The 19,403-nt window shown below is 54.8% G+C and overlaps 1 protein-coding gene across 2 annotated transcripts in view; it reads left to right on the forward strand.

Moving 5' to 3' along the window:
* Positions 1-16,241, forward strand: part of NECTIN1 (nectin cell adhesion molecule 1) — a 100,085-nt gene extending 83,844 nt beyond the window's left edge. The window contains exons 9-10 of one of the 2 annotated variants that reach the window (XR_009457945.1): positions 12,504-13,733; positions 14,146-16,241. Coding sequence is in view for 1 of the 2 variants with exons in the window: in XM_019487337.2 (XP_019342882.2) it covers positions 12,504-12,722 (219 nt within the window). In the remaining variant the exon portion in view is untranslated. Of the gene's footprint in view, positions 1-12,503 lie in introns of both variants that reach the window. The other variant, XM_019487337.2, reaches the window with a different exon arrangement.
* Positions 16,242-19,403: the final 3,162 nt, after the last annotated feature.

Here is a 19,403-nt window from a genome sequence, read left to right on the forward strand (position 1 = left end):
TCCTGCCCACCCCACTACCAGCCTTGCAGACACTTCCCTTAACCAAGCTGTGACCAGGTGTGGGGCCCGGTCTGCCAGGCTCCTGCAGCCGTGCTGCCAGCACCTCCACCTGGGGTAGGCAGAGGCAGGTGGGCTGAGTGGGGCACAGAGAAGCACTCAAAGCAGCTGCTTGCTCAAGCACAGACTTGCCAATAGCCTAGGCTTCCTTTGGGGAGGGGAGACCGCAGACACGTGGTGCTGGCGCTGTGTCTGTCGGAGGGCAGCAGGGGAGGCATTGGAGGGGAGAGAGGCTTGGCTTTTGGGGGGTCGGGAAAGGGTTTCCGATGCCGTAACTCAGTTGTACGGAGTCTTGTCCTTTGGGGTTAACACAATGTGTGCATTAAAGCCTCTGCTGGGGAAGGCAATTTCAGAGAGCAGGAGGAGCTCAGAAGTGATTATCGAGAAGAGCGAGGGGGACCAGGCAAGAGAGAGGTACCGGCAGAGAGGGGAGAGAGGGCAGGAGACCGACTGGCAGAGAGAGGGGTGGAGGTGGAAAAGAGCAACCTGGCCTCACCCACAGCTACTGGGGATCTCTAGCACCCCATCTTATTTCCCAGAGCCCCTCTCTGGGCAGGAGGAGCAGTGCCCCCCAGGCAGGCCATCACCCTCCTTGTGCTTGGAGCTGCACAGGCTCCGCTCCAGGCTCAGGACCTGGGCGCCTCCTTTCTTCTTGGGGTGTTTGGCATTTGGCTCTTGACAGCACCCACTCAAATCAGCCCACATTGCAGAGAGGTTATTCCCAAGCCACAGTGCCTGGGGCTGCCCCAGCTCTGGGCTACAGCCCCAACATGAGGTCCTTCTCCCAGCTTCCCCAACAGTCGGTGGAGCCAGTGGGAACAGTGTGGGAACAGAGTTGTGTGCATGTGTGCAATGTGTGGATGTGTGCAATGTGTGCTAGTGAGGGGTGGATGGAGGGGAGTAAGCCTAGCAGCAGAGGTGTGATGGGTGGGACAGGGGAAGGCTTCGCAGCTCAGACAGCGAGGCAATGCCTGCCAACTTGCAGGGCAGTTACCGGGGTGCTGGAGCCAGTGATTTACGCAGCATACTGGCTGGCGCCGACATTAGCACTTGTATACAAGCCCCAGTATTGATTTTGTAATAAATTTCTGCTCCTAAAAAGCAGCAGAGTGCAGGAGCGAGCCAGGGGCTGGCAGAGACTGGTAGCTCCCCAAGTGCTGCAGCACAGCCCTTCCCAGGGTCTTGGCCGGGCTGGGCAGGAGCAAGGTGGGCATGGGCACCCCATGGCTTGGTCTGCTTCTCTGCAGGGCTGGAGAGGTGGCCCAATGCAGAGCTGAATCTACACTGTGGAGCAGGGGTCTGGCTGCTGAGTGGGGCACCAGCATCACCCAGCTCCAAACCAAAGCTGTTCAGCTCCATCATCTTGATATCTTCCAATTGCTGCACGTCTTGGCCCGGGCCGAGGCCGGATGCAGCAGTGCCAGAGCAGGGCTCCTCCCTGGTGGCTCTGGCCTGGGTTTCAGCAGAGACCATCAACCTGGGTGCATCATGCTGATGGGGCTCTACTGCCCCAGGTCTGGAGCCAGCACATCCAGGGCTCCCCTGGACCTCCATGTACCATGTACGTGTGCCACGTCACCTCTGATCTCCTGCCCGTGGAGGAGCATGAGCACTGCCAGGGAAGGATGTAGGAATGGAGTGATGAACCTGATCAAAACCCAACCCTTCATCGCACCACCGGACGTGGCCTCCTTCCACCTGCACCCCCTGGGTTCTGCCTGCCATCTTTGACTCTTTTGGCTACACACACCTCTAACCTGCCAACTATGGTGTTTGACTCCCTGTAGCCACAAGCTACATGCTCCCTTGCATGGGGCATTTTCACAAGCCACATGCTCTGTAAGCTGTGACAGTGCACACACATGTGCAAGCACACGCACAAGCCCTATACAATACACTTCAGCACACAGGGCAGGAGCACCCAGACCATACACCCCTCCAACAGTGCACATGCATGCACTATCACGCCATGGGATGGAGGGGCCCTGCTCCCCATGGACCAGCAAAGGAGGCCCCCACCAAGTGCAGCGTGACAGAGCAGTTCCTCAATCAATCCCCCCTTCTGACTACAGGCATTAGCACAGCTCATTGCAGAGCCATAAAGCTCTGAAAATTGCCTTGCCACAGCTGGTAAATGGTTGAGAAGAGTTCAGGAAAAGAGGGGGAATGATTTCCAAATTAAACGCCTTCTGCATAAGATCCAGGTGAGGCGATGGATCAAGAAAGGGGCGGGCAGTGAGAAAGTCATCTGGAAGGAGCCAGCTGGTCCTTGCCACTTCCAAAACTAAGCCCATATGAGGATGCTGAGATGCTCCCTTAGTAAGCAAGGGGCTGGGAGCCAGGACACCCTGGTCCTGTTCCTAGATCTGTCACTTGAGTGACAGCAAACGAATCTCCACCTCTCTGCATGCCTTTCTTTCCCCCTTCCATAAAATGGGGTCTGTAAAACTGAGCAGTCTCCCAGGAAGCTTAATTCGTTAATGATGGTGAGGTATGTTGAGATACTTGGATGGAAGCTAGCTATCAGAGACGAGGGGTGCATCCCTCCCTCCGTGCCGTTCTTGGATACAAGCCCTCCAAAAATGCTGCTAGAAGGGCTACCCTTCAAGATGCTGTCATCAGAGTGCGGGGCTTTTAGCATCTATTAAACATTATTTACAAAGCTCGAATCAGACAGGATTGGAAATATGGAACAGAAAGAAAAGAGCTCGTGGGTTACAGTCAACCTTGCCGCAAAGGGAGAAACACAGCGCGCTGCGATTTGCTTGTGCTATTAGGGAGATTTTGCGAGGGAGCAAAATAAATATAAGCTGAAGGCAATTTAAAAGCCCCCATTCGCAGAAACACCCTCATTTCTCCAAACTCCCAAGCAATTTGGAGCTCGTCTTAGTGACGTGCCAGAGACAATATCCATTATCTAAGCATTAGCCGGGTGAGGTGCTCGGCAAACATATCGGAGTGGCGTTCCTCCCTCCGGAGAGGCGGCAGTCTAGCAAGTCCCAGAGCGTCGTGGGCGGCGTAGGGGGAAGGAAGGACCTCGCTCTCATCGTGGTAAGGCATGGGCTCCCTCTCGGAGTACCGCATGCAGTGCCCCCCCCGAGCGTGTCAGAGATGCAGTGCCGGCCCTTGCATGGAGGAAGCACAAGACCTCCAACCATCCCGGTGCAGCACCCACTTCTCCTGGGCGGGAGTGAAGCCTCTGGGTCCCCTCCGCTCCTGGAGGGACGCGGGGAGGTTTGATTTCAGACCTGATTGTGGGGTGTAGGGACACAGCCCTAGCAGACCCTGGACAGCGGGGTGTTGCTGGGTGGGGGGGTTTCCACTGAGACTCATTTGAGCCCTAAATGCCTGGGGTGGATAACAAGGGAGGGAAAATGCTGCTTGATCCTCCCTTGGATTTGGGGTTTTTGTTTGACTGACTGTTCCTTCCCCCATTTCTTTTTATCTTTTCTCCCCCGTTCACCCCCCCCCCATTCCATTAACATCCCCCACTTTCCGACCCCTCTGGGCATGGCCCCCCATACACCCCCGCGCACCCTGGCATCTCCCTCCCATGTGTGTCCACGCCTCGCCGCTGTCCGACCTCCAGAACTCTGGCTCCAAGGACTGTGACGTCCACTATGCAGAGCTGGACACGGCCGCTCTGGCCTCGTCGCCCAGCCCTCGGAGCTCCATCTGTGCTGGCGGAGACCCAGTCGAGTATGCAACTATCCAGCCTCACTTACGCTAGCGCATGCCACTCTAGGCCTTTCCCCTCCGATCCTGGCCTCAAGGTACACAACCGCCCCCTGCCCGCCTCCCTGTGCCCGCCTGGGGATGTCTGCGCTCCCCTGCCCTGTGCAATGGCTCCCTCTTACCCCCACCCAGTGCTGCATGCTTCCTGCCACAGCTGCTCCCTGGCGTGGCCTGCATGCAGCTTGCAAGCAGCATGGCGCACCCCCTTTTGCTTTGGGCCCTGTGCAGAGGTGAGCTGGGGGGTTATGTTTGTCGGAGGGTGGGTTGGCTGGCGGGGCAGGCAGGCTGCGGCCAGGGTGCCTCGACGCGGTACTGAGCTGCGTGACAGAGGAGGCTGCGTGTCCCCAAAGACACCCAGGGGAGTTTCCCCAGGGCTTCCCCCGCCTGGGAGCAACTCCCTAGGGTTGCAGAGAGAGCTCTGAGGGAAGGCAAGTGAGGAGAGCAGGATGGGGGGAGTGGAGAGAGGAAGGAGTGAGAAAGCAATGGGAAGGGGGAGGGAAGGGCTGGGGTCAGCACCCTAGGCATGCTCATGATGGCCTGGGACCCTGAAGGCAGGAGGTGGCATAGATGAGAGGCAGCACAGTGTGAGGTGGGAAGTGAAAGGCAAGATGCTTAGGCAGGTGATCCAGCTGGACACTGGCCAGTGAGGTGCCCCCACCTGCCACAGGGTCTGGGGGAGTGTGGGTGGTCACAGCAGGGCACGGGGCTCTGGTGGGCTTTGAAAGAGCTGCGTGCTGTCCGCACTCAATGGCTCGTTCTCTGCCCTCCTTCCCCCCCGCAGCTGCCCCGCCGGGGCAGGGCACCACGTGGGTGTGCGGGTGCACACGTATGCACACACCTCTGTCTGCTGTAAGAGCAGACAGCTCCACCCCTCCCCCTGACCTCCCCCAAGCATGTGAGTGTTATCACTAACCCTTGGCCCCGCTCTGTGGTGGGTGTTTATCCCATCCCCTAGCAGGTCTCCGCAGCTCCTCAATCACCCGTGTGAGATGCTGCAGCCCTCGCCTGCCCTGCCCCTTTGTCCACTGGTTTCAGAGCCGCTTTCTCTGCCCTGGTGTTTGGCTAACCACTTGCTCCCTCCTGGTCTGTGTGTTGTATACTCCCCTCGCCCACAGCCTCCCATGACTGGGAGCAGGCAGCTGCGTGGGCCTGTTCTCTGGGGACAGTGCCCCGTTCCCCAGAGATGGGTCCCAACCAGAGCCCTAGATCCAAGCAGCCCTGGGAGCCAGAGGAGGTTAAAAGCTGGTGCCCGGTTCAGGAGCAATAGTTCATGTCTAATCTCCTATGATGTCATAGGAAGTTCTTCCCTCCGCCAATCAAATGGAAGAAGCTCCTATAGCATCACTCCAGCATCTTCCACATTCCCCTCTCCTTCATTCCCACCCGTGTTGGCCCATCTCTCTAGGCATCAGAAAATGCTGGAGACCCACCAGACTTGTCTGGGCACCCAGGTGGGGTGGGGGAGGAAGCAGCTTGAGGGGCTGAGCCCAGGGAACCCGGACCTTCATGTGGGAAGGTCGCCAGGCATTTGGTACGGACCAGAGTGGTTGCTGTGTAGGGTGGGCACAGCCAGTCTGGCTGCACAGGGATCAGAGCCATAGGAAGAGCTGGGAAACTGCTGATAAGTTTGCTAATTGGGGCCGTGCAATAATGAGCTGTGATGCATGTGGTTAGTTCAGGGCTCTGTATGGCACAGATAACCCTTTGATGTGCAAATCTTGCTGAGTGGCGGGCAGGAGACAGGGAGCAGAGACATGCAGGGAAGAGGGACAGAGGGCTGGGGCTAGCCATGGGCAGCCAGCAGCAGGGGCCTGGGAAAGGAGCCGCACTGGAAACCACTACAGACAAGTCCCAGTTAAGCTTGCTGCAGCCATAGGTTGTCACTGGGCAGGGGACACCTGAGGTCCTGGAAATGCCCAGTGCATTCCCACCACCATCCTCAGGACCCTGGCACAGAGGCCCAGTTGCAGCTCTCTCCATTTGAGGCAGGGAGCCCAGCCTAAGGATGGTGCTGAGCCTAGATGAGATGTGCCTCTAGTAAGGTGTACTTGCCCCAGCCCTAGGGGAAGACTCCCCCAGACCATCCTCCCTGCCCAAAGCAGCTGTTACCCTTGCTTGAGCCAGCACGGGAAGCCAATCCACCCCTGCCCTCCTGTCTGAGCTCCCCCACCACCATCCTTAGCCAAGCAGGCAGGTGTCAGGCCCCCCCACACTGCTGGATGTGCAGCCGGATCCCAGCTGACCATGTAGGGCCCCTCCATCAGAGGAGCAATCCTACCTGTGTGTCTCTACCCTGGTGGCTGCAGCCACCCCCTGCCCCCTTCTGCATCTCAGTGCCGTTCAAATGGACCCCCAGGAGGGCGGTGGGTCCCCAGGATGCCGGCCCCCGGGAGGGGACAGGGACCGTGGACTGGGAGCTTCTGAGAGGGAGGGAGCGGCCACAGGGGTGAGGGCCACGGGCGAAGGAAGGTGCGGAGCCTGAGGGAGATGCAAGACAGTCCAGGGGCGACAGTCCCAGCAGCAAAGCCCTGGTCGCTGTGGAGAGGTGGCATTGCAGGCTCAGGACTATCGGGGGTCTGTGCAGAGACCTGGGCTGGGAAGGGGCAGGGGTGAGGGAAGCAGGGTGAGCAACAGCCTGCGGGCTGTGGCTTTGCAGCGTGGCAGGGAGACCTGGTTCTGGCCCAGGTGCCTTGCCCACATGTCAACGGGGACATGAGAGCAGGGGCTAGGACAGCCTCCCCACACCATGGACCCCATGGTTTCCCTGCCCTGGAAGGAGCCCTGTAGCCCCCTGCTGTAACACGGCCGGCCCCGGGCCTGAGCGTCTGCGGCCGGCTGGCTCGGTGTGGTGCGGTAACCTGTCTCTCTTGCGGTGTCTCGCCTGCCCCCGTGCCCAGAATGAGGATCAAGGTCTTCGTAGACGTAACGAGCCAGAGTGGACAGTAAGTCGGGGCCTTTGTTTTACTCCTCCTCTCCCTTGTGTGTTGAGCAGGGCTGGTGGGGGGAAAGAGATGAGCATCAGTCCTGGAGGCTGAGCTTCTCTGCCAGCCCCCCATGCACCAACCCTGCCCTGTCTGGGGCAGAGAGGGGTCTGGCATCCCCATTTGAGGTCCACGCAGGCCTCAGCTTCCCTGCCCAGATGGAGAGCTAGGGGGTCTGGTGGGTGCCGGCTGCAGTGACTGGGCTGCCATCCCCTCACTGAGCTGAGACTGGCAAACTCATCTCACGCAGGCCACCGAACAGCTCTCCTCGCCGAGCTGGGGTGTAATGGCACCCTGGAGCCGGATGGATCTCAGCCCTGTTCAGGTCCATGCAGCGGGTGGCCAGGGTCTGACTGTATCCCTCCCTGCCAATCTCCGAGCCCTGCTGGGCCGGGCTCTTGTGGCTGTGTCCAGGCGGTGGGGAGCGCGTGGATACACCTGATCTAGATGCACCAGTCACAAGAAGCAGCCACGGAGGACACAGCGTCCCCAACCCAAGGCACTACCCTCAAGGTGCCACCACTTCTTTGGACACTGCAGGTCTATCAGACCCAGCAGGGCAGACTGACAGAAAGACAGACTGACAGGCAGCACAGCTGTAGGGAGCAATCCAGCAGGTGAAGTTTCCCCCATTTGGGACCTTTGCCCGGCAGGTGAGACAGTCCAAGCATCATCCCCCTTCCCTTGGTCCAGATCTGGGTCCCCAAACCTCCCCCTCTAAGGAGCAGCTACTTCTGGGGGTCAACTGGCCTCTGCAGCAAGTCCACTAGCTGACAACACTCTCCTGCTAGCAATGACTGGAGCTGCCTCTAATTGTTGGATGCTGCATTGCTCTAGTTCCTGGGTTCAAATTGCACCAACACACTGTAGCAATAGAGGTGGAGCAGTAATGGTCCTGAATGCTAGTCCCCCTCCAGGGACAGAGGAGCTGGCTCTAACAGGGGAAGCAGCCAACATGCTAGCAAAACACATATGTTGGGTCTTCCTCCCAGCGCCTTGTCCACTGGACGATAATAGCTTACTAGTGCTGCTCACTATTGGGTTCCTCTGTGAACTCGGTGGTATTGGAGAGTACTGAATATCTGGGTTGGGTATGGCAGGGGATAGTTAAATGGCCCTCACTGTCAGGGTTTGGGGTAAGACCCCATGGGACAGAGCAGCCTAACCAAATCTCCAGGTATTTCATCATTCCTAGTTCTGAATGTCATGTAAATGAAACAGATGAAATGCTAAGACCTTGACAGAGCATTTCACTGCTTTCCCTCCATCGGCCCGGCCAGAGCCAGGGGGTGTTCAGAGAAGGTTCAATGCTTCAGATATTAGCAGGTTGTAAGGAAATACAGCTCACAGCATTCATAACTGTACTTAAGGGCACACCTTTCAGTTGCAAAAGCAGCTCCAACGTGCAGGAGAGGTGGGAAGAGAGAGGCCAAGGTGGAAAATGTACACTCTGAAATGCTATCGGGCAGATCCCCCTTTCCAAACACACAGGTCTGTTTGCAATGGACAGGTCTTTGATAACCTGCTTAATCTCCTGCATTACAATAACATTAGGAGGGGGAAATAGATAATGAAGTGTTATATAGAACTGCTTCAGAGGGGAGAGACATGGGGAGTGGGGAAGAAGGATGTGTCAGTGCCATTTAATTAGCTCATTAGCTAGAATTTAATTTCAAACTTGGTTAGAGGGAAACTCAGCTCCAGAAAAGTCACTCCGGGAGCAGGGAGGGCATCTGAGGGCACCGGCTTTTAGATACACGAATCAACACAGGGCTGAATCTCACTTACAGTCCCTACAGCTCCTTTGGCATTTCAGCAGGGGAACATGGAGCCCTCCACTTCGAGCCTGGGGGTCACTCAGGCCCACTTCTCAGGACTTAGCACAGCAGACCCTTCGGGGCTGAGAGGTCCCATCACCTGCTTCCCTAGACAACTCAAGGTGTTCTTATGGATTGCATGAGGTCTCAGGGCCCATACGCCAGCCCCATCATGATGCACTTATGCTAGCTAATCACCAACTCCTACAGCCCTGGCACTGGTCTCTCAGTATGATCTAAGGTGCTTAACTTATCTCCTTTTTCCCTACCCCAGCTTAGCAGCATTTCACAGGGCACATCCCTTCTAGCTCCCTCAGGTCCTTCTAACTGCAGCACTCACTCTGTTCCAGGCTTCTCTTATTTCAGGCCTACACTAGCCCAACTCCTCATACCACCCTGCTTTAGCAGCCATTTCCAAAAGCCAATGCACGTCCCATGCTAGGTTTGCTCTGCACCACCTCTCTTCATGGCAATGGACCCCTTTGTCTAGCCAGCCACAACATACCTATTTACCCCCAGCCCTGTGCTCTGCCCCTTGCTGCCTGTGATGCAGAAGTAACAATACCCTGCAAATATTGCTAGAGCAATGTGACTGCATGCACCTGCCTATTTCCTACTTATCTTCCTACAAACACACCCTAGTCTCAGTAGACTGCATCTAGGAAAATGCACAAAACCCTTCCTCCTTTCATTCAGGACAAAGGTCCAAATCCTTATCAGGCTTTGCCTCCCAAATATATGAGCTCAGCTGCCAGGAGGGGAGGAAGTGGCTTCCAGGTGAGCCTGATCAAAGAAATGAGCCTGGCTATAAAGAGGGAGGAAGCTGTTTAGTGGGGCTGTTTGTAAGGAGGTTGCTGTGCTTGGCTCAGGGGCTTAGGCAGGGAGTGTGCATGATCTGGGCAGGCTGTGGGTGTATGGAGATGGTCAGCTCTGTGTTGTCCTTGTCCAGACATATTTGCTATTCCCTGTGCATGCTTTCTTGCAAGCTGTGTGATGGCACCTCTATCTGCAGACCTTTTCCTGGCTCAAATGACTTTGCTTTTGTGCTAGTAGATGGCAACGTGACCCTGAGCCTGGAGTCTGAGTGCTGTCTTGTGCTCTAAACATTTAAGCTTTGGCTTCTCCCAGGTCTTTATTTATTCCAACACAGTCAGGAGGAAAAAAAGCACTAGACTAGCTGTGCAGCAGCCCCAGCTGATATAGCAGGGACAAAGCATGTGTCTATGATCAGGGGGCTTTATGCAGCAGACTTTAATGAGGTTGTAGTAGCTAGGAGGATGCTAGCAAGCCCTTCACTGCTGCTTTAAGTGGCTCAGACAATACACTTGCAGCCCTCCCTGTGGCCCCACTCTAGATGCTGTTTTCCCCAAGGCTTGGCACAATTCCTCTCCCATATTTCCTGGAGCCAGGCTGCCCTATAACAGCTGATCCCTCCTGCCTCTCCTCTTCCCCTTACCGCTGCTCTGAAGACACTCGGTTCTCTGGCCTGCTACCCATCTCTCTCCTGAGCTGTGCTTTGCGGAGCCGTCAATAAATCATTAGCGGTGTTTTGTTTTTGGCATAACTTTCCCAAGTGTTGTGCTGGAATATCTACCCAGGCCCTGGTGGCACGTGGCTCCGAGCAGCTTGTTCTGTTCCTTCAGGCTTTTTCTCCCAAGAAACAGACTCCCTGAGGCTGGCATCATCTGGAGGCACTGTGAGGATTGTAAGAGAGGGCTTCAAAGGAAAAAAACCCCACTCTTTTGATCCATCCAAAATGGGCTTTAGGCCTGTGTTGTGGAGTGGAAATGTTGCCTTTGGGTTGTCCGGACCTACAGCTCCTCCGGGTTCTCCAGGCAAGCCGAGGACAGCACAGGACATAGCTCCAGATGTTTGCAAACCCACAGGGCTGCATTTTGCAGGCAAGTCTGTGCTGCTGTCTTGACACCCCCATCTCCACCCCTCTGCACACTAGGATGTAGAAAAGCCCTGAAAACAATTTGCCAAAGCTGGAGACCACATTTGTCTCCTTTCCCCTCCTCCCTCTCTCTGCTCCTCTTCTGTTCCCATTACACAGCCCGGATTTCTCCTGCATGCGAATGGTTCATTGTGTGCTGGCGCAGATAAGTGCATCCATTTTGGGATGGCTTTAAAAGCACACTGAGAAGGAGGCTCTGTTTCTAGCAGCCTTTGTAGTATCTGAGTCATGCAGGGAACAGCCCCCAGCTGATAAATTTCTATTACAGCCCAAGCCCTAGTTATCCCATTACAATGGGGAGCAATGAAGCTGGGTAAATGGGACCCCACACCCCCGAGGGATTGTGCCGTCCCGTACAGATAAAAATATTTACCCTGCAGCTCTTATGTGATGGGATCACCAAGGGGTCTTAATTGCAGCCCTGTTGCGCTGGATTTTGTAACACGTCTGTGATAAAGACACGGTCCCTGCCCCAAACATTTCTCAACCGAAGAGGCCCGGGTTTTGGAATAACAGAGATGCGGATGAGTTGAGGCACGACCACATTATGCTTTGCTCAATACACTCATATGCTTCAGAGGGAAGGCAAGAGGGCGTGACACGTCCAAACCCACACACAAGCTCCCTTTAGTGGCTTGCAGCCAGTCACCCAAGAACTCCCTTCCCAGCAAAAGCCAGATCCACTGAGCTGGTGCATGGCTGGAAGATGAAAGCAGCAGGATGTGTGTTGCCCAACTGTGATGGCAAGGTGCAGCTTTAATGCTAGTCACATCATGGGAGGCAAAAGCCTGTGAAGCAAGAGATGCTGGGAAACATGCATGGGTGAGGCAGTGGGGCCTGAAATAAGGCTTATGTCCCCACTAGATGCTTCACTAAGACCAGCTCAGAGGGCTTCAAAGCATTAGACAGGGCAAGAAAGCCAAAGCCCCTTTCCACCAAGGCTTGGGAGGGAGAGGACTTTGTATTCTGCAGGAGCTAACTGCAAGCACCACACGGCCCCTTCCCTGGAGCAAAAGGGCATGGGTGAGCCCTGAAAGCTCTCAGGCTTCCCATTGGGTTTTGGACAAATCTTGGCAGGAAAGATCGCTGTGATTTCACGCTGAAACAAATGCTGTTTGATTATCACTTTTTGTTCCAGCTGTGCATAACAACCCCACACCCCAGCACCTTGGCAATCGAGGGCTTTGCTTTTCATTCGGGGCTTGCAAAAAAAAAAAATGAAACCAAAACAAAACCCTGAATCTGATAGCACCAGGTGGCAAAGAAATGCATTATTTTTCCCTCCACTGAAAGAACCAGACCATTTTATGGAGGGAAGATGGATTGGTTTTTCCCTTCCAGATGACCTAACATCAAAGCAAAAGCCACAGACTCGGGAGCTCAGCTCTCTAGAGACTGGCCTCAATAAGAAACGGCATTAGCTTAGTGCAGGTGACCAGGCTGGGTGCCTTCAGTGGGATTGCTCAGGTGCATAAAAGTAAGTGCCTGGACAACAATCCAGTCTGCCATCAAAGCCTGGCCCTACAAATACTCTCTTCACACAGCACATGAATTGTCAGATTGGACCCGACTCAACGCCCATCCAATAGCCAGCCCAGAAGGGTTAGCTAAAACCCAACATCTGGACAGATGAGGCATGACCTGTCTCTCCCCAGAGTTGAGGACCTCTGTTATCTCCTTATAGTAAGACTGCATTGAGCTGCTGCAAGACTGGGGGCAAGCTAGTCTTGAGTCCACATTTGCACAGAGTAAAGGGGAGTTTTGGGGAGCTGAGGTGGAAATTGCTCCATGACAGAACGCCCCAGGTGTCACGTGAAATAAATGTAGATTTGCAAGAATAAAGAGAGTGCTTTGCTTTTCCCTGCACCTCTCCGTCCTTCCAGGGCATTGGGCAGCTGTGCGTGTTGCACGGTTCATCTCCGGGATCTTCTCACTGACTTTTGCTCTATGTTTCAGACCTTTGGAAAGTGTCACTCAGCAGTACCAGATGCGCGTGATCGCTTGACCTGCTGTTACTCACGCCAAGAGCAGTCTCTGGAGAAGATCTCCCCTGTCTATAACCCCTTGTCTTACCTCCCAGAAGACCTTTATCCTTACCATGCCGACGTCTCCATCTGCTGCCCGCCCCCTGGTTCCCGGGCACCGCACATCTGTCCTAAGGAACAGTATGTTTAAAGCCACTTCTCTACACGCTCAAGCAAAAGCAAAGCAGCCAATGTTTCACGTCTCCTGCTCTCTCCCACGTCCACCGAGACATTCTGGGTTTTTTTTCTCCCCAGCCACTGAAAACTTTGCCTGCTTCTCCCACTACTCATTTTGGTGCAACTCTTAAGTGAAATGATTAGATTACGTATCCGCCTGGCTCTTAGCACTCAAAGGGAACTTCCTGCCTTCGTCCCTGTTTCCCTGACTTTTTCTTTGCATCTTTCCACCCCCCGCCCCACATCCCTCCCTAATTTTGGCCCTATCACCCAATTGTAGCAAGCTGGCTATGCGCATGCATGCGTGGGTGCACAGTTGGCCCTTGCTGGGTGGAACGTGCCCGACCTGCTGCAGTGTCTGTTGGTTCCCTTGTGTCATTTTTTCTACCACCTGTGCAAGAGCAGCCCAGAAGAGGGTTCCTTCAGAAGCCTTTGTTCCACTGGTCTGAAAGAACCAGCGCAACTCGACTCCCTAACCGAACCGTCTTGACGCTACATCGAAATTCCCCGGCCAGTGTCCATGTCTCAGGCCAGAACTCTGTCCTTTGCAAAGACCGTTGTGGGGGGAGCCCTGTTTCTGAGAGAAAAAGGCAAAGATTTCCAAACAGAGCCCAATGATGGGAAGTTTGTAGTGGGATATGCAAAAGCAGAGCAGAAGAGATGTATTCTTCTCCACTCCCGACCTCTCGGCTTTGACAATCTGGAGGGAAAGAGGGTGGACTGTGGAGGAACAAAGACGATAACGCATTCAGGGCAAAATCTTCCTTGAACTTCCTTTCATGTGACTGGAAACCAAAAGACAAAAAAAAATTAAAAAAAATAAAAAAAATTAAAAAAAAAATTCCCTAATTAGAAAGAAGAATAAACAGGCCATAATTTTCCCTTCCAGAGCCTAAAGCTCCCCTGCAGATCTCCCCGATGCAGCTGTTGATTGGGATGTTAAAGTGAACTCAGGCAGAATATGGAAAACAAATCATGATTTCAGGTAATCTTCTTGCTCTTAATGAAGGATAAAAGCCAACGGAGGACCTGGCCTTTTAACTTGGTTTTTAAGTCGTCTTAGTTTTGGACCGTGGCATTTTTTTGATATGTGGAGTGTGTGCGCGTGTGTGTATCGGAGTGCATCCATTCCTGCAGCCACCAAGTGTTCTAGATAAGGGGATTCATCTCCATGTTGCTTCCTTGCTCACATGTATTAGAAACCCATATAAAAAAAGAAGAGGAACAAGATGGGAACAGGGTGCCTTGCGAATGGTTGGTGTCGTGGATGATGCTGTAACCAGGTTCAGCCCCCCGGGAGAGGCAAGGAACGGGCAGTTCTGTGTAAGAGGTGATGTGGCTTTGGTGAACAGACTCAGTTTCCTTTCTTTTGATTGAGGTCTTTTTCCATCCTGCAGATATGCAACTTGGCACTGCCGATTCACAAGGGCCTCTGCATACAGGGGCCCCAATCATGACGCTGGCGGCTCCCATATGCCAAGCCAGTGCCCCACGCTGCTTGCACAGATGCATGGGAACCCACCATGCAGCGTTAAAGATGCCCCCGGGCGGGGAGAACGGCACCTGCCCACCAGGCTGGACTGCGTCACCGGTGATATGTCTATCGGGTTCTCAGAAGCAAGGTTGTCCTTCGTGCTTTCTTTGCTCCCGGCCCCAGAGGTGTGTCCCCAGGCTGGCCCTGCTGCCCCTCACTTGCACAAAAGCACAGCTGTGTTCACACTACCTCGTACACTTCCTGCGAGCTACACATGCGGATAAAGGGGAAGAGGTTTATACTTCGTCTGGCAACAAAGTGCCACGGGGAACAAGGCTCCCCCACAGCTCTTGCTCGGAGGCCTTGCCAAAACCCAGCCCCTCCCCATGTTCCTGGGGTGAGGGCCACGTCCCAGTTTGGGGGAACAACCTGGCCACCCTGGTGATGACGTCTCTACAGTGGGAAATGGATGTCTCTACAGAAGCTGTGTCTGTTGGACCCAATGGCTCTGCTGTTGCATTAGCCAGGCCCCCGGCTCTAGGGCATGGAGAGGGGCAGGGGCAGACCATGGCACTGACTGAGCGATGAAACTGCCCCTTTGTCAGCAGGTGCAGGGAGTCCCCTGATTATAACCCAGGCCTTAGAGCATGAAACATGAGCAATGAAAAGCCATCCTCCTGTTCTGGCTGTTTTGGGCCAGCCTGGCCCCACACGGGATTTCATTGCCTCTCTTGACCTCCTCTGCCCAGAGAATGGGGCCATCGGTCTCCTACCTGCAAGAGCTCAAGTGCCGCATATCTTCCTCTCCACGTGCCATGCGTTAGCATATAGCGGCCATAAAGCCAGGCACCGGGTTCACTCCCAACCAAAGCCACTGCCATCGCAGTTCAGTTCCTTGCCACCCGCCCCGGCACTGGGACTGCTCTACCAATTGGCCTTTAGCGAAGGAGAGGAGGGGCCACAAAACCTCTGGGGGTGTTTGCACCCTGGGGTCCTAGGCATTGCTACGTGGCTGATCCTTGAGGACCCTCAAGGCCGGGGGCCTGAGCCATTTTCCTGCCTGCTTCCTGAGACATCTCCAGGCCCGCAGGAATCTCCGTGGGTCTGACGGGAGCTGGCTTCTACCTCCGGACAGGCCTGAGCAGGCCAGCGAGGGGCAAAGCACAACCAGCACGATGCATAAGGATCGTGTCAGACTGACGGGAAGGAAGGGCGGAGGGCATGGGCGAGATCTCCTGCCATCCTTGGGGGAGGATGTGCAGAGAGATGACCGTACTGCCCGGCAGGGCAGAGCATGTCCAGCTGCCTTGGGTGCTTGGAGCGTGAGCTGCCCCGGAAGGACAGTCATCAAGATCTTTGCTTCTCAGCTAAGCAAGAGAAGAGGGGAGAAGAGTTTCCAAATCCGACCGCCGGATTCCTCCAGCGCGTGTTTTCAGCGCAGGAATGCCTGGTCTCTCTCTGCCGTTTCTACCTTCATTCCTGCTGACAAACTAGAGGTGGCTTTTTCCATCTGTACCGCAGGGGAAGGTGTCTTGCTAGATCTCTGCTCACCCATCATGCAGGAGAGAGCAGAAGCCTACCTAGTGATGGACAGCGTGCGGGCGGGCTTGGTTTGGCACTGGGGCCATGGCCAGCTCTGATCCGGGCTGCCACTTGGTTCTCAAAGTTTATGGGACTGAATAATATTGTCCCACGTTGCCCCGAAGCAATTGGTAACCCCCCTGTGCACACGTTGTTGGGGAGTCGTGCTGGGTTGCCCACACCCCCGCAGCAAGGTTCACCTTTGACCACACCGGGATGCCAGTCCAGGACTGGCAGTGCCAACCAGGGGGGTGCCACCCTGCTCTGAGGTAGGCTGCTCTGGACAGGTGTATTTTCTTTGTCTTGCTTCATGTGAGACTTGATCATTTTCTGGGATGAAATAACTGTCCTCGCTCCTGTTGTGCTGGCGACGACGGCAGAGCGGTGATGAAGGAAAGGCTGATGCAGAGCTGAAATAAATGCAATGGAAGAGTTCAAGCTGCTGCCCACGTGTCTCTTTGCAGTGAAATGTGGATTGGGCATTTGGTCTTTCTCTCGCACACCCCATAGAGGGACCAGAGCCCAAGCCCAGACAGGGAGGAGGAGGGTGCTGAGGAGGTGCCACCCCACACCTCCTTTCTGGGGTGCTGCACTCAATGTTCTCCATCCTTTCTCTGAGCCAGAGGGAGGCATGAATTAGCCAGCAGACCCTGTCCCTTGGTAGCCCAGGTCCCCTTGTGAGCCCCCGAGGGAAGAAGCCACTGCACCAGGTGAGACAGAGACCTGCAGCAGCTGCTGGGGACTGTTCTTAGTATAGCTGAGCTTATAGCAAGGACCAGATTTGCATGGGATGCTGGTCTCCCAAAAGCATCCCCTGCTAAAGAAATCTGCTGTTCTGGGAAGGAAGGAAGAGGAATGCAGTTGTGTGCAGGGAGAGGTGCAAGGCTTGGGGTATTTTCCCTCTGGTCCCACGCCTGGTTACAACCTCCCTATGGATGGGCTGAACATGGCTGTCCACAGCTCACGGTGAGCTTCACCGCCAGCCCACAGAGTTACTGCGGAGACCTGGTCTCTCTGCAAAGGGGCAGAGCCACAAACCCATGTGGCTCCTTTTTAGTGCTCCCCTCGGGCTGCCGGAGCCCAGATGAGTGGCTGTGCTCACTGGGCACTGCAGCAATGGCAGGGAGGGGGGAATGGCTCATGGTGGCTGAGCACTGGCACCAAGGCCCGCTGTGCTGGGCGCTGTGTGAGCACAACGGGCTCATCTCTGAGCATAACATGAGATCAGCCCAGCCATCCTGGGCTTGTGTAGCCCGCATTGCCCAGGAGAGCTGCACTCCAGGTGTCCCAACCTTGGTCTGAACACCCTGGATGGCCCAGCACATCCAACCCTACCCCTCGCCTGGAGATTGGCCTTGGAGCTAATCCACCTGACAGCTGAGATGGCTGTTTTGTGCATAATCCCCTTGCTGCCACCTCTCTCTTTCTCTTCTGGGCATCCTCCATCTGTTGCCTCCCTTCAGATCTCCAGAGCATGAGCTATCTAGGACAGGGATTGTCAGTGCTTTCTTTGTCCAGTACCTGGCATAATAGCATCTTCATCTTTTATCAAAGTCCACAGAACGCTAATGTAATATAAAGGTTGATAGTAATAGCAGCAGCCTGGCATACTGCAGCTTAAGCTTCATCCACAAATTTGGCAGCTACCTGGGGTTTTTCTATAGGACCTCCTCCATCCTAGACCCTCATTTGCTCTTGAGTCAGACTATTCATCCTCTGTCATTGTCCAGGATCTCCTACCACTTCAACTCAGCGGTGGTCTACAAAGCAGAGGCAAGCACAGTGGCATCGAGATAAAGTGATGGGGAGCCAGGCTTTCCTATGCAGGGCCTATGCGTTTGCAGTATACTGATGGTGCCCAAATGCGAACCTTTGGGGGGAAGGGAGGACTTGCTGTAAACCCAGCCCCGCTGAATGGAAGGAGGGCGTTGTTGGATTGTGCACGATCAAACAGATCTGATCGATACCCAATTAGAGATTTTTTTAGCACCAGCCACTAACACTGTGAATGAAAAATCCCCAGGATAGTTTTTAATAGGAAAGCTGGTCTGCACTAGGGTAGGGCCTTCCTTTCAGCATCAAGACCTTTGAAACCATTTAATGCAGGGAAGTGCATGGCAAATGGCCTGGAATGAGGCAGGCAGACAGGAGCCCTGTGCCCCAGGGATGAATAGCCAGACATCACTGTGATGGGCAGGGTGGTGCAGGGGGAGGCAGTTGCTAAGGTGGCACAAGAAGAGATGCCAGGACCTCAGCCTGCCTTCTCTCTGCATGGGGCCACATCCTGCAACCTCCCTGGCATGGGGTTTTCTCTGACTGGTGTCTCGGACCAGTGCTGGTTCCTGGAGGCATTGATGCCAAGTCAGCCTTGATGTGCTCCAGCAGGGCCCGGTGGGGAAAGTGGACTGCGGCCTCTGCTGTCCTTGCTCTGTGGGTGGGCAGACAGATTCCTGCCATGTTGCAACCTTGTACCACACTGGCTTTACAAAGGCAAGAGGCACTGAAGCTGCTGGCTAGGTACAAGCCGAATGTGGAAGGTCACAGCCGCCACCCCTCCCGCAGCTTCTACTTCTATCCAGCCACAACCTGCCTGCCTGAATTGAAAATCCCCACAACAACCAAGGCTTGTATCAGAGGCGCTTTGCAGAGCAACAAGGCAGGGAGAGCGCGGGGCTGGAACGGGGGGCGCTCAGAGATGCATTCGTTCCACTTTGCCTTATTTCCTTCTCTCCCATCAGACTAGCAAGCAGGGCAGTACGGAAGGTGGATTTCCAAACTGCCGGCACTTACTGGGCTGCGATTAGCCGCTACAGCGGCACACAGCATATCCCGCTGGGCCCTTTTATTGTATACATATTGCTGTCACTACCTCTAGGCACGAGCCATATAGAAAATCTGTGTGTATATAGGCAGCTGAAGAGCAGTTATTTTATCCCAGAGATGAGCCAGCTTTCAAGAGAGCTTTTTCTTGCAGAAGCCAAAAAAAAAAAAAAAGGCCCCGCGGAGCCCAGACAATGCCGGTCCCCGTGTGCCACTCGCAGAGAAAGGCAGCAAATTAAAGGACAGCGCAGGAAAGTGCCGCATTAAAGATTCTGCAGCGCGCCTGGCAAATCGGGGTGCTTGATCCCTCTGCTTTGCTGTCACTGTGCCTCATTTGCTTCCCGGCGGAGGGGAGCTAGGGCCAAAAGCAGCACCGAATGCATTCCTCCAGACCTGCGGTGGCCCAGGAACCCCGCTGGAGAAGAAGCAGCTTTCTCCGAACCCTCGCCACCAGCCTGCCCGTGCCGGGCTCGAGTACCATCATTTTTATATCAGCTCTAATTATATTAATTACTCTCCTCAGTATAAAACTCATTAAGCTGGAGTTTTTGGTTCATTAACGCCAAGCCGAAGAGGTAGCTGCTTGCTGGGGCAGAGGGTTTGGTGGGAATGGTTCTCCGCTGAGCTGTCGCTTGGCCGTGCGGCTTGGCATCCACTGAAGCACGATTTAAGGCGGTTCTTGCCTTGGAGAAGACAAGAGTTGAGAAGCTGCTCATGTTCTGCCCCTCATTTCCCTGTATCTGAAACACAGCTGACAGCATTTCCTCTCTCCAGGGGTGG

Source organism: Alligator mississippiensis, chromosome 16 (genome assembly GCF_030867095.1).
Source record: "Alligator mississippiensis isolate rAllMis1 chromosome 16, rAllMis1, whole genome shotgun sequence".
NCBI lineage: Eukaryota > Metazoa > Chordata > Crocodylia > Alligatoridae > Alligator > Alligator mississippiensis.